Raw genomic sequence first — 15,593 nt, forward strand, 5'->3', positions numbered from 1 at the left:
GAGATACTGGCAGTTTTCTTGGCTCTGGATTGGGTAGAGGAGATTAAACTTTTTAACCTGCTCCTATTCTGTTTCAGTTAAAGAGCCACTTATTCAATAAGGTACGTCAATTCTGTTTATGTGTGTTCCTTCACATGTAGGTCTGAAGGGCAAGGTGGAGGTGGACAAGTAAGCAAAACAAGACCCTACTGAGAGACACTAAAAAAAGTCCCGTTGAGCAAATCAGAGGCTATGGGAATAATGTGGAGTAAAGCGGTAGAAGAGTGGCAAGAGCAGTGGAACACTGGAATAAGGAGAAGGGTTTTGTACTGTTTAAATAATAAAGTAAATGTATTTATTAGTATTATTATTTATATAAATATTTAGAAACGTATGTCAAAGTGTATAATAGGTTATTTTGTACAGAGTAAGACTTGGTCATTGAAATGTGGCACTTAAGATATCCAACAGGTTCATGTATTGTCAGGTTGAGGAGTCTGGTGTGAGTGTAAGCATTATGAACAATAAATAAGAGAGGCAACAATATGCAAGAACATATCAGGAAGGCTGGAATTCAGAATCTTAATATAAAAACATTAATGAAACTGTCAAGTGGATTAGGCAATAGACTTTTCTTTGACGTTTTTAGACAAAAATAATGTATGTGTAGAATCTTTGGTACACGCTCACTGGTCCGCAGCAGAAGGTGGCGCTAATGCGCACTGATTGACAGACGCCGTCAAACCCTAAAGAAGAAGAAGCACGCTCGGTAACCCGGAACCGAAGTGCGCTGTGAACTGGACGTTCTTTCATTTTAGCTGAAGAACGAAAATTGTCTGCTTGTTTTCCCCATGATGTCTGTCTGAGGACCAAAAGCATTAAACGAACTCTTATTCCTGGCCTGAAAGAGGCCGTGCCGCACACGAAGAGACTGGGAACATATCTGTTGACCTAAACAATTTAACGGAACCGTTGCCGGTCGTCAAAGAAGCTTTGCTGTTCCTTTAACTTAGACACTGGGAATCCAACTCAGCGTTCTATCGTGTCTGACTCGCCAAGAATATCTGACAAGACAGGAGGTAATGTAAAGTTATGGATAGATACAGATATGTCTTGTTTTGATTGTCTGCTTTACATGGCTTTATGTTAGTTATTTTGGGTGACTTCAACGCAGACAGCAAACGTGGACGAAGGCTAGCGCTGAGCAGTCACAACAAACCAAGACGCAAATCAAGGGGATAAGCTAGCTTGGGGAATTGTGCGCAGATTTACGGTACTATGGCAAATTAGTCGCACATAGCAGAGCACGGATCAGAGCCCGGCTCCCCGTGTTGTTGTGTAACGTTCGCGACAACACATCAACCTCTTGCAGCTGTTTTTTAATTCCCAGGTAACTATCGTTAGCTTGCTAGCTAACTTCCGTTATGTAGCTAGTCACCTAGCTAACACAGTAGTTGTTAGCTTGTTATGTATTTTGCTAACGTCATACAGTTGGATATGTTATGAAGTGTGTGTTTGTTTGGTGTCCTGTAGAAACGGTCTCCTATGAGTTATTATGTAAGTGGCAGCAGCGTTGTTACAAAGATGCGGCTCTTGTATTTACATAATACTGCGTTAGTTAGCTAAATTAGCCCTAGCCAGCGTTATTATGGTGATTGTATTCCCAAACGGGCTTATGATGATTTCATTCCTAATGGTGATTTCCTTTGTTCATAACTGTATATTTCTGCACCGTGTGTACTTCACGAACAGCAGAGAGGTGGCATTTTTAATGTAAAAAAAAAAAAAGTCCGTTGATTTTTGACCAGATGTCTAGACCCGACTGACCGATTATGGTGTACAATTTAGTTTTAACCAGCCAAGTATGTCAGAATTCTCTGTTTCTTTAGTTTCTTTATCGTTCATTGTGTTTCCAGATGTTTTTATTTGTTACGCAAATTATTGATCCATTAGCCATGGAGTCAATAGGACAGTAATGTTGTAGGCCTGTGTCACGACACACATTTTGACTTTAAATTGTCAAACACGTAGATGAGGCCCCCCTTCACTTCAAGTGTTTTTGTAAGCCGTGACATTGCCGCAGTGAGCAAGCATACACAATACCAGGACCCCTAAACTGAAACTATTAAATGGAATTTAGTCTTCATTAAAAAATTTTACAGCTGTGCTTTTTCTGTGTGTGTGTATATATTGTAATATCACCTAACCCTTAGTTCAAACATTTGCCCTCTTCATTAAATAGATTGCTTTTGCCAGGACTCTATGCTAACTTTTTCCCCAATGACTATATGTGCTCCTAAGTGAAAAAGGGAGCAAAAAGCATAACACATAGTTAATTAATAAACTACTTACTTCTCCTTGTGTGCAATTAGGATGTGAAAAGCAGTGGAGGACTATGGAAGTGGTATCTGAGCACTCCGCATGGGCTTTAAAATAATAAAAAAAAAAAATCAGCACATTAGAAATCTTTTAAAAACATGGACACAGCTTTGAAACACTGATCCCTCATCGTAATGATCCATGAAAGCACTCCTCACAGAAAACTGTACAGTGATTGACGCAGTGTGGCTTGTGAAATTGAGGACTTGTAGTGTTTGGAACCAGGGACGGATACATGATACACCAGCAGCAACTACACAACCCACACCACAATTTATGTAAACAAGATGACGAAACAATATTTATAAAAATAACTTTAGTAAAATAGGACAAGGAGATGTGTTACCCTTAGGAGGCTGCCTAGAAGGAGCCAGTATATCGTTTTAATTTCACATAATAGTAAATCTAATTCTTGTGCTATAGAGCCCTGTTTGCTGTTATTTGTTATGTTGACTCTCTGTTCTGTTTCTCTGAATGTTATAGTACAAGAAAGAATAATTAGTATTTCTGACATTATAGAGATGGCGCTGGAGACCAATGCGTGTGTTTGGAGGTGTATTATGTAGACTAGGTGGTCATTAGGTTATGATCTATGATAACATGATTGTACAGTTATATGTAATCTTCCACTGTCCGTACATAGCTCATCAGTTGACGAAGAGGAAGACAGCAGGAGTTGCAGGGATTCGAGCATCGGGCCCTGAGATGACATCACAGCAGCCACAGCTCCCCAATGCTGTTATTCCTCCCCAGCTTGCCCAGAACTCCTCTGCTCCGCAGGCCCGGCCTCACATTCAGGCAAATCAGCTGGACTCAAGTCAGAGCAGTGCAGGGCCTCTGGACCACAGAGCTCTGACAGGCAGGCCGGGCTGCTCCGGTGTGGCAGCGACCAACGGGGAGGTGGCTAACAGGAACGTTTCTGCCTCCTGCACCAAGTCCAGCTTGTCCAGAAGAGATGGGGGCTTTGAGCCATGGCCCGAGGAAGCAGTGGACAACTCCCATGGGCTGTACTCACTGCACCGCATGTTTGACATAGTTGGAGCCCAGCTGACACACCGGGATGTCAGGGTACTGTCATTCCTGTTTGTTGATGTGATCGACGAGTATGAGCGTGGTGGCATCAGGAGTGGAAGGGATTTCCTGCTGGCCCTAGAGCGCCAGGGTCGCTGTGATGAGACCAACTTCCGACACGTTCTCCAGCTTCTAAGGATTATCACTCGCCATGACCTGTTGCCTTATGTCACACTCAGGAAACGGCAGGCCGGTGAGTACAACAGTGTGAACACTACGGTTACACCATGCTTTAAACACATATTTCATTATTGACAGTTTGTTTTAAATGTCTTACTGTTACTATGTATGTACAGTCTAGATTTTTTGGACCCATACTATTCTAAGATGTCAGAACCACATCACCTTCCTGCATTCATATTTTATGTATAATATGGACTAGAAAAAGATTAGGACATTCTGTAATTGGAACATTTTTCTTGGCACAGCCACACTGAATTTACAAATACCCATGCTGAACCTCTAACAACTAGGGCAGGACCCGAATATTCAAATTCTCGTTGGGTACACACTGGATTTTCAGTTTTGAGATTCGATTATTGAGTTGTTGTTTTTTTCGCACGCCTGACCTCTGCTTACAGCAGTGAACGTAACGCTCCAGTTCACATCAAAGGAAAAACAAAATGAAGCCCTCAGCTGTGTGGGAGCACTTTAAATGCAGTGATGACAGCAGTAGTGTGGAAGTCATAGCGTTTATTAATTTTACAAATGCTTAATTTCATTACAGATCAAGACAGTCAAATTTCCTACATTTTAAAATTAATCAGTAAACTGTAGGCTGGAAACAAACTAACAAACAACATAATGAACACATTTAAATAATGATGTTAGGCCGATGGTATAAGAAGAGCATTTAGTAGGCTCTGCTCTTCGCCTGGCTAAACTACTCCCGGATTCTGCAGACTCTCTCACTCTGGACTCTCAGCTAGGGTTCCCCCTGCTCTGTACATCAGCCACCAACCCGGTTCTGCACGCATCTGTTTTCACTCTACCTCGCTCTTCACCTGCTAAATACCCGATCCTTTTAACCCTGCAATAAATATTCCTCTTTTATCAAACTCCTCCCTTTCTTAGTCCTGCACTTGGGTCTGCTAGCCAAGCCATAACAAAGTTAAAAGCAAAGATTTGGTAATTATCACTTAGTTAGCCTAGCTGTGAGAAGAAACGGAGCGCTCTCTCTCACATACAGACGCACCCATCTCCGCAGTTATCTGTCCACCATCCAATCCGCCCTCACTTCTTGGGCATTTATCCTTCTTCTGCTGTTTTGTTCTGTCTATTAAATACATAGCTGTAGCTCGTAAAATGACAGCCTGCTTATCTACACACATTTAAACAATCGACATAACGGGACCGCTTCGATTATTCTCTGTTAATTGCTGTTGAAGCTCAAAAAATGACATTCGGGACAGCCCTACTCTGAATAAGGGTTCTTGGATACACAGAATTAGTTGCTAGTGAGTGACACGCAGTACAGTGAACCACCAATCACAATACTCTTCTTGATCAGTTTATCACACAACCGAAGCAGGCCCCACCCCTCTTAGTTGTCGACGACAACTTGAAAATAAGTGAGGAACAGGAGAATAACACTGAAACAGTGGATTTGGTTGCAAAAAGAAAAGCAACTTTTGTAAACCACTCAGGTGGCTGGTGTATAGCTGCTCGTTTTATTTTTATCATTTTGTTTAAAATATGTTCACTGCATTAAAGCTCAAGAAAGGCTGGTTTGCACTCAAAAAGGTCTTAAGACTAAAAGGAAAATGTTCAGCTTATTTATTTTTACTTTCTATTTATTTTCCCTACAAAATCACCCCAAGGATGCTTATTCTTTTCAAATAGAGCAATGAAGCCATCAGCAGTATATATCGCAGAAAATAATAATATTCAGACAATATTCAGTGAGTTTTTTCCAATGTCGTGCAGCCCTAATTTGTTCCACTACCATTACAATCCACATCACCTCCACACATACAGTAACGAGCGACGGTAATTCATCGAAGGCCTGAGAAATGAATGAAAGTGTCTGGCAATATATGCAGTTACTGTTAGTGGCTACATTATAAGAAAAACAAACCAGGTTGTGCAGGAGTAAGAGGTATTTTGTGTTTGTGTTACTTATGTTATTACGCTTCTGCTAAATAAAAAAATATATTGTTGCATGAAACATAGCAGAAAAACATATAATCCTCACACGGAACTATGCTATTTCTGAGTCTGTTATGAAACCCAGCTATTGCTTTGCTTCTGTCCACTGTGTTGGACCAACGGTTGTCTCAATTTGCCCTTTGTTGCTTTCTTTTTTGGCCTGCTGACTGTCTGCCGATCTTACTCTTTTCTTCTTGCTTGTAACACTCTGGTGGATGGTGGCTGTTCCATTTCCTGATCCATTTTCTGTAACGGAGCCGTGTGTTTATGGAAAAACGAATGCATTCATGTTAACTCTGAGAAGTTAGTCTATCTATTTTTCTAAAACAACGCTGTCAATGTCGGAGGCCCACCTTCAAATATGCACTGCGCCACAGTTACACGGTAATTCTGTGGGAAACACTGTACTGTGCATTTACAGATGTTTCTGCTGTTTTCACTTAAAGCTAATAAGCCTATTTCTTCCATGCTGGCATTTCACTGACTTGCTGCAACGTAACACTGCCCCCTGGCCATCAGATTTACAATCCGTGATCTCCAATAGCCATGATCAGACAAAATGAAAATACAGAAGATTCACCAACCATCCATCCATGCTGCAGCCAAGCACTTCTGAAAGATAGGCTGTAGCAACCGAAAAGGAAGTCGGTGTGGGTGGACTACATTATTTTTATTGCTTATTTGCAGCAGCATCTCTGCATTCTGTGTATTAATTCCACTGGTTCTAATGTGATGATTAGACTGCAGTTAAGAAAAATAAGAAATTAAACAATAAGAATAATATCAGAATTCCACTGTTGTTTTCAGTGTGCCCAGACCCTGTTGACAAATACCTGGAAGAGACGTCAGTGCGCTACATTTCACCAAGAGGAGCAGTGCAGAGCAAGGACACAGCGCCTCACAGACGAACAGGTGGGTGTTTTGTGTGTTTTAAGTTCCCTCTTTTTTTTTTTTTTTACACTTAGTATTTCTTCAATCAGCAAGAAAAGAGTAAGATTAGTAATATATGCAGCCAATGGAAGGTCCTCATAAAAGTAACTGTGCACAGTGATACAGAAGTTTGATTAACATCAAAACTGTCACTCTCTAGGTCCTCAGCCAGTCATTTGCTGTTCCCCGTCAGGACCCCATGTTGGCCCTCCCCGAACAAAGCCAGCTCCTCCTGTTCCAAACCGCAAACGGAGGAGAAGTCATTCCTCAGCTGACTGCAGAGAGAAGCAAACATGTGGTAAAAAGAAACAACATAGAGAGGGATCATCGTTTTTGTCTGGCCTCAAAGAGTATGATAACAAAAACATGAGCCCAGTTCAGTGACACTGGTTTATGTTAGCATGTTTGCATGTACCTAGAAACCGGGATACTCTTTAATGCGTGTGTTTACATGCCTTAAGTAACCAGGTTGTAGTCTGCTTTTCCCAGTCAGCTGATATATATATATATTTTTTTAAACGTCATTTCAGTGAGAATAACCGGGATGTGGACTTGGAGGAACCTAATTTCGCCAGCTAGATTCCTCCTGGAGAATGCTAATTTCTCTGCAATCTAACTGCGAAACCTGTTTTTTACACACATGCAGAACAAGGACAGGTGGATGCAAAGAGCGAGCGTAACGTTGCGATTCATCCTCTCTAATTCCATCCAAATTCCAACTGAAACAAAAAGTAAGACAATGTAGTGGTGAAGTCTGATTATTCACTGCTCAAAAATATTTTAATCACAAATCAGAGTTCCAAATATTTACTGTACATTGTATAAATGTAAGAACTGTCAATGGAAACCACAATCACCAAATGAATGAGGGCTGGATTTAAAATCGCACCCAAAATCAAAGTCAAAATATTGAAACCACAGGCTGATCCAACTTGTCGTGTGTACAGCCCCCACGTTCCTGTTTGCACTCCTGACAATGTCTGGACATGTTCCTGATTTGATGGAGGATGGTGTCCTGGCGGATCTCCTCCCAGATTTGGATCCGCGTGCGTTCCTGGACAGTCTGTGGCGCTACTTGGCATATTCGAATGTGTAAGGTCTAGTGGTGCAACGTATCACAAAACTGACGGATCGGATCATTTTCGGATTAAGGTTAATAAAATTTTACTTACTCAGAGATACGATGGTTAACCATGAATGGTAATAGCAAGATCTGAGCTATTCGTATTCTAACAAGTTACCAGTAAACCATCTGACGGTGGTCCACTTATGGATTTACTACTACTTTAGCTCTGATGCAGCCGCCTCTCTCATCTTGCTTAATGTCTCACTACACACATTTTGTAATCAGTCTGATAGTGCAACCCATGGCACTGCACAGATCCTGCTAGAGGACGCTGGGCCGTCATGCCACCATCCTGGAGTCTGTTTCTAACAGTTTGGTCAGAAACATACTCACCTGTAGCTCGCTGGAGGTCATTTTGTATGGCACTGGCAGTGCTCCTCCTGTTACTCTTCGCACAAAGGAGCAGATACGGGTGCTGTTGCTGGTTTAATGCCCTTCTACAGCCCTGCCCAGCTCTCCTTGTGTAAAGGACTGTCTCCTGGTATCTCCTCCATGCCCTTTCCATGGATTGTCTTGCTGCTGTCTATCCTGTGCACCTGTTCTCACATTCATTTGCACCAAAACAAGACATGGATTAACAATCACTTATGCTTCCTAACTGGACAGATTGAAATCCCTGAAGTTTAATTGACAGGATTTTATTCTGTGATGATACACTTTATTGAATAATTATGTAAATAATTTCTTAGTTTTTTGTAGTTGTTCTTTGTATCACAGGTATCTGCTTTTCTTTCACTGCTTTTAAGCACCAAGCATCATCAATGTAGTCTACCGCCTGTCATCTTACTGGAGTCTTGTGCTTTGAACACAGTTCTCCCGTCAATATGCCGACTAAGTTGGAAGTTACCAAGCATTTAAAAAAAATAATAACTTGGGATCAGATTGACTTTCCAAATGGTAATTTCCATGTAATATTAAAGGGGCTAAATGTAAGTTTTTGATTTTAATAACTCAAATTTTCATTGCCTTATTGTCAATGGGCTCAAAACTCACTTTGAAATGAAGCACACACCTGTTTTCTCCATTGCTTGCATCAGCCACTATTCTGCTTTTAATGTGAGGATACTGGATCGTGTTCAGCCCTGTGCGCGCTCCCGAGCCTCTCTCACTACACCGCAGCTAACACATGCAAGGCAAGGCAAGTTTATTTGTATTGTACAACAAGGCAATTCAAAGTGCTTTACATTAAACATAAAAGCAGCATAGAGAAATTGAAAAATTTAAAATTTTTAAAAGGGTGAAATAGAAAATAAAAACAGGGTAAAACAGGACAGTAAAAGTTTCAGTGCAGTGTACAATCAGGGTTAAAAGAGTTACTAAAAGTGAAAATAAAAACAGGCTGAGGGTAGCAAATAATTGAGTTACAATAATTTTTTGTCTTTGAAAAGAGAATAAACAGAGAAGTCTCTCTCGCTCTCGCTCGCTCGCTAGTCTGTACTCGGGTCCATAGCAATATTTGGGGCTTAGGCTACGCGCTGCAAACATCAGCTGGAAACCCCAAAAACCCTAGGACACTACAGAGAAACCAGGACATGTCTGTCTGCAGGCCACTTTGATCCAGTTATACTCTGGACCCACCTGCGTGTTTACAGGTGGACAGAGGATCCTGCAAATTCAGATTTAAGACCACTTCCTTCACTCTGTTCAATCTTACTCTTTATCTTTTCACTCAATTACCTACTCATTTCTCATCATGTAAATAGTTTTCACTGAAAACGGATGTTGCAGTGCAGTGAACACCATAAAACAGCCAGCTCACAGCAAAACACAAGCTCCATGTAAGGATCCAAAACAACAATAAAGGTTTATGTGCTGAAGCCCATCAGACCAAACAGGTTCAGATGATGTCGAGTAAGAACAAAGTGAGCATTAGTAAAGCTGCAGAAACGCAGAGAAAGTCACATTAGCTCGCAGGCTAACGCCGAGCAGTTGCTAATGTGATCCAGTGCAAAGTTGTATCGCTTTCCACATTACTTCACCAATTAACGCGACCCATGTTACTATTCTGTGTACCACTGGTATTATGTCAAAGTGTTGATTTAGCCTGCAAGAAATGATGTAATGGTAAAAAGCAAATGTGGAGCAATTTTGTTTACTATCCTACAGTAAAGCAGCCAGCTAACGCTACATTAGTTTGCTTCATAACGCTCAATTTAGATTTCTTGTGGTTTGAAAGATACTCATGTACACAGCTTCTCCACCTCTCCGTCATTGTAACTAACGTGACCCACATAATATACAACACTGCAACAAAACAGGGACAACAACACACAGGAAGAGCCATCCACTAACACTACAGTAAAGTTACTTACTGCCGTCTGACTGTTATAAAGTGTGACACTATCTCGTTATAATATTCAGTCCAGCTCACTAAGCTTTTCATTATCATCCACCACATTTAGCTGTGCTCACATTGCTGAGCCTCCGGAGACAGATACACAGATAGTAAAGATAGTTACTGAAAAGCAGGCAGGCGAGCTAACGCCGATGTATCACGTCAGCTGAATGCAGTCAACGTAACGAGCGCGGATTAGTTCAGCCTCAAGCTGATAAAAATATTACTATAATGTTGCAGTAGGGATTTACCTGAGTTTCCACCACGTTGTGTGAAGCTGTCTCCCTGCCTGTCTATAGCTGCTCTCGCTGCCTTTTTTTGGAAGTACTGTGCCAACATGCCAGTGTCTCGCTGCGCTGATTGAAAGGTACGGCGGCCGGTGTTGATCTGCCTCTGAGCTGGGAACTTTGAAGTAACAGAGCCTGATCATGTCTGTGTGAAAAGCCACAGCCTGCATGCTGGTGTTTCTGCGTTTATTGCTGGATTTCTGTATGAAAGCGATTGTGTTTTGGATTATGCTCACTCATGAGTTTAAGCGAGCAGGCGTACGAGCACACGCCTGGTTGCAATCTTAAAACCGCTCCGCTGGTGGCCGCTGAAAACTCCATAATGCCCCTTTAAGTATATATATTCAGTAAATATTTCAACCTGCAAGTCGCTCGTTAAGCTGTCTTTATTCAGTCAACTACTTAAGTCACATTTTGCGTGAACTACCAGGTGTAACATTATGAATGCCTTTGAGGAGAGGCTGTCTGAAAGTCTGTTATGATCATTTGTGCAATTCACTGCATCTCACTCCTATCTCCCTATGACTGCAGGCATTTTGCCTCGGCTTCGAGCAGGACTATTCTGAACAGCTATAAAACTTTTGCTTGAGATGTAGTCGGACAACCGGTAGTTTATAGTAGTTAATTTTAAGCATACCCCAGCTGTGAGTCTTCAGGCTTGTAATATAGCAGGCAATTGTCCAGGATCATAATGGCTGCCAGCCATTGCTCAGCTGTGATCGGAGTGTTAAGGGGTTTTATCATTACAGATGTAAATTGTTGGTGTTATAATTGTTTGCTAATTTGTTCCAGCCCTACTCTAGCATTCACTTTCAGTTGACCTTTCTGACTCTTACCTTGTGCTCTCCTTTAGATATCCGCCTCCGGGTTCGCGCTGAATACTGCCAGCATGAGTCTGCGCTTCAAGGCAACGTCTTCTCCAACAAGCAAGAGGCAGTGGAGCGACAGTTTGAGCGCTTCAACCAGGCCAACACAATCCTCAAATCCCGAGACTTAGGCTCCATCATCTGTGACATCAAGTTCTCTGAGCTCACCTACTTGGATGCCTTCTGGAGGGACTACATCAATGGATCTTTGCTTGAGGCCCTTAAAGGGGTATTTATCACAGATTCCTTAAAACAGGCTGTGGGCCATGAGGCTATAAAACTGTTGGTCAACGTTGATGAGGAGGACTACCAGGCTGGTCGACGCAAACTGCTCCGTAATTTGGTCACAAATGGAGGGAGCCCACCAGGAGCTAGCAAAGACTGTGTATCTTAGACGCACTCTTCAGGTGGAAGCATATGGGAGGAACGCTGCTGTGCCTCCCCCACAGGGAATAGAGTGAGATGTGGTTGTGTCGTTTGAGGTGCCCGGAATGTGTGCCTGAAAGGAACTAAAGAACTTCTAGCCACCACATTGATTCCTTGAGAGCTAAGGTCATAGGACATCTTCTTGGCACCCCTAAGCGTAGCATGCGAGATGATTGGGAACTATGTTAGCAGAAAGAAGTAGGCGATGCATACAGGTTGACATTATTTTGAATGTTAAGCTGCTCATTTTCTTCAAGGAGGAGAACGCTGATTCATGTGTGCATTGAATTGAACTAATTTCTTGTTTCTGGTATGTTAGCTCATTGAAACACATTTGTTAACTCTAATGATACTCTTCACTCCTGTTCAAAAGTGGAGTTATTTTCAATACAGGAAACATGCTTAACACTGACAAGTTACTCCCAGTGGGAGTTGTACCTTATTGTCAAACTGGTTCATCTCTTTTCCAGGTTTTTCAGGTACATTACAGATTGATTGGATTAACCCAATGAGAGAGTGTTCTGTATGTTATAGAAAGGCGCAGACCGTAGTTGACCTACAATTTGTTTTTTCTATCAGCTTATTATCCTACTTTCCCAAAACTTTGCAGAGTTTCCTTGTCTGGAAAGATGAACCCTTCCAGAGCCTTTTTATTGGCTCATATTTGGTCACTGTTTGACATTATTGTGTTTTGGCTTTGTTTTAACCAGTTATCATGTTTTACAACATAGCTTGTTACCAGCAGCTGTGATTCTGGCCTAATTTGAAGTGTCACGTCACTGCCAATATTTAAAACTTTGTGGACTGTTCTAATGTTTTGTCGTTTTCCAATGAAACATTGAGTCGTTCACAGGTGTTTTAGATTTGTTTGATTTGCAAATCAGTGCCAGTTTCATTGTCCGCCTGTAACTCTGGACCTCTGCTTACTGACCCTCTCACTCATGTTCACTTTTATATATATTTATATATATATATATGTGTGTATATGTTACTGTAGATATATCAGACAGATATACCACTGAACTTTTTATTTTATTTGAAGTGACAAATGACAACAAACCAACAGCAGATGAAAATCACAGTCAGTATGTGGACAGTCATCTCAGTTGTGCAGGTGGTAAGATGCCAGAACAACTTTAAATAATTCACAGGGCTTGGGCTTGTTTTTGTGAAGTTAAAGATATTTCACTCAACCGTACTTGGAAGTTTCACAAGTGAAATCCTCAGCACATTCTCCGTGGATATCTCGTGCCTCCTTGTGGAAGAGGATGTTGAGGCGACATACTCAGAAGGCGTTATGAGCAGGTGTTGCACTCACTTCCTCATCTAGTCGCTTGACATCCTGTTGGTCGTGTAGGAGAAACGACATCCTTCTCCGTCGGGAGGTGTGACATCTCCATGGGCTTTCACAAACTTATAAGGTTTTAAAACTGAAAAAATAGGACGTTGTGGACCAACAGAATAGCAAGGCATATAGCATGTTGATCCACTACAGTTTAATGCGCAGTTCCTTAACAATAACATGCTTCTAGTGGTAGAAGACCACTTCTACAGTGTAGCCTGAAATGCTAATTAACCAAAATGTGAATTTACATTCTTTATCTTCCTTTTTTTTTTTTGGGTAACCGTGGAATGAGATGAATTAACAGACATTAGGTTCGATGGGTGCCTGTAACAAGCACATGTTGACAGTATTACTGATTATAGCTTTAATTTTATGCAGTCATAAAAATACACTGTTGTGGCCACTGTTATTGTAGTTCTGGGAAGCCCCCCTTGAACAGCCTGAGATCTTCATCGCATGGATTCAACAAGGTGTTGGCGAGTAGAGATTCATGTTAACATGATAGCCTCAAGTAATTTGTTGTCCAGGCTGCAGGAGTCCAACAAGGCTGAAAATTCTACTTATCTGAAATAATATTTAGCTGTGATAACATTGTCAGGAGATTGGAAGTTTATATGGTCTGGGACGCATTCATCCCACACAGCTTGTTATTTTGAGTAACTTCCCCTTTTTAGTTTATTAGCGCTGCAGCGTCAGCAAGCTTCAGAACTGGTGCACAGCATTAACAGTTTGTGACATACCCATTGACGAGTCCGCCGCAGGTGCCGTTGAGCCCATGGCGTTATCCATATTTCCACCCTTTGTTCTTCTTGTAGAGGCAAAACATTGCAGGCTGGCGGTACCAAGTGCAAAGCAAACCTTCTCAATTCCAGTGATTTTTTTTTTTTTCATAGAAATTAAATTCAGAGTTTATGGAACTGTTGACAGTGGTTTGACTTTGTGAATTAGGAACACACTGTCCACTACTGCCATACTATTTCTTCTCATGCAGGTGCAGGACTGCCGTGCATGTTGGCGGCCAACTGGCTGTAGGCTGTAGTCTCACTTTTAACAAAAAACGTGAGTCGACCAACATTATCACCAGACAATGTCAGTGTAAGACGTATCCTACAAAATCCTGGATTATGTTCAGAGACAACATCCTTCAAAGTCTTGCTTTCTGCGATGTCATGAGCATGGCAATTGCACTATCGTTATGGTTAGAAAAATATTGTGGTTATGTTTAATAAATAGGCAAATTTCAATTGCAGGTCCGGGATGCAATTTCCAATCTTCTGTATCAAAGTCAGACCCACACATGCCCATCTATCAACCCAACCTCCACACCCTTACTTTCAAGTGCATAAAGAACACACTGCTTTCTACACTGGCACTGAATGTTGGCATTTGACGTAAATCATGACGTGCAGAATCGTTCGGTATGCGGACAATTCCTCGGAATACTGGCCGGAGTCAATACCAAGTCAAGGGGGCGCCATAGTCGTATACTTTCAGATTCTCTGAATTGTGATTTTTAAAAAAGAAAGAATGGTGTACCAGTAACGTTTTGTTTGGAAATGTTTAATATCAGTGATAATGTGTCAGAGTTGAAGTATAACCACAATGCTGTTTTGTGATGAGATTATTTAGATTTTATTACAGAAGAACGTTAGAGACTGAATGTCATTTCGGCAAGGACTGTCATTTGAACTGCCAGTCTCTAAGGCTAATATCTTACATTTTTTCTTCATTTCTCATTACTCCGTGCACAAAGCCAAATGATTGACATAAAAACATGTGCAGACTCATACTGTGTACTTGTCAGCAAAGTAATGTTTTGATCCATTTCTTCACTTCCCATCTTGTTATTTTACTTGCTGCATTACAAATGCATTTCTTATTCTTTTTGCCAAATCTCTGTAATCTCATTTTGCCTCTGATTTAAAAATGTAATGAACTCTTGTCTAGCTTTCCATCAGGTAGCATTTTACTTTTATGTACCCTATTAAATTCAGTGTATGTTTCTGCCAAATATATTCTTCCTGCTACAAAAGCCCTTATCTCTGCTGTATCATACCATCCATGGGTACATATCCGAACTCACAAGTCATGACTGACAGGCCACTATTACTGTGAATTATATAGAGTAGGCCTACATTTTATATTTTTACCCCAGTGGAATTTCATGTAAAGGTTGCAAGTTAGTATCTATTATATAGGTTGGTGTATGTTCTGTTCGTTGTATGTTATGTTAGTTGTTAAATGCAGCTGTCTCTTACACAAAATTGCATGTAACCTGTTAGGATCTCCTGAAATGTCATAGAAACTCACAGTGCTAACAATTTGTAAATAACTTTATTGGATGTCAGGTTTTCTTACTGCAATTTTGCATTTCTTTCAGAAAACAGACAAGTAGGACTGTTAATAAATGAGATGGATGGGTTTTGTTGAAGTCCCAGTCCTAATTATTTTTATTATGTCACATGGCAAAATTTTGGGTGGAAATCTGTGTACAAACTCCAGATAAGAAAGTATAGAGGACATATTTAAACATGGTTTCCTGATAGATATAATGCTTATTATGGACTCGACCAATATTTTAGAAATTTTGCAAAAACCTTTTCCTGCTTTGACACACCAGCCCTGTGTATGATGTGGAATGTGTATGATAATTTACATTAGACTGATCCTGGGTGCATCTCATTTCTCTTACACATTTGTT

At 41.0% G+C, this 15,593-nt stretch overlaps 1 protein-coding gene across 1 annotated transcript; it reads left to right on the forward strand.

Moving 5' to 3' along the window:
- The first annotated feature begins 768 nt into the window (after positions 1–768).
- dedd (death effector domain containing) lies at positions 769–15,320 on the forward strand. The gene is made up of 5 exons (XM_038723194.1): positions 769–1,058; positions 3,002–3,622; positions 6,385–6,489; positions 6,668–6,805; positions 11,109–15,320. Exons 2-5 carry the CDS (start codon positions 3,064–3,066, stop codon positions 11,513–11,515), a joined length of 1,209 nt encoding a protein of 402 aa, XP_038579122.1. The 5' UTR covers positions 769–1,058; positions 3,002–3,063; the 3' UTR covers positions 11,516–15,320.
- Positions 15,321–15,593: the final 273 nt, after the last annotated feature.

The sequence above is a fragment of the Micropterus salmoides genome, unplaced genomic scaffold (assembly GCF_014851395.1).
Source record: "Micropterus salmoides isolate LMB-PRFRI ecotype aquatic unplaced genomic scaffold, ASM1485139v1 Ms_hic_scaffold_16, whole genome shotgun sequence".
Classification (NCBI taxonomy): domain Eukaryota; kingdom Metazoa; phylum Chordata; class Actinopteri; order Centrarchiformes; family Centrarchidae; genus Micropterus; species Micropterus salmoides.

Coding starts and splice junctions, on each gene's coding strand:
- dedd (XM_038723194.1), top strand. CDS start 3,064: ATGACATCACAGCAGCCACAGCTCCCCAATGCTGTTATTCCTCCCCAG. Junction 3,623..6,384: donor ACTCAGGAAACGGCAGGCCG/GTGAGTACAACA, acceptor TGTTGTTTTCAG/TGTGCCCAGACCCTGTTGAC. Junction 6,806..11,108: donor CAGAGAGAAGCAAACATGTG/GTAAAAAGAAAC, acceptor GCTCTCCTTTAG/ATATCCGCCTCCGGGTTCGC.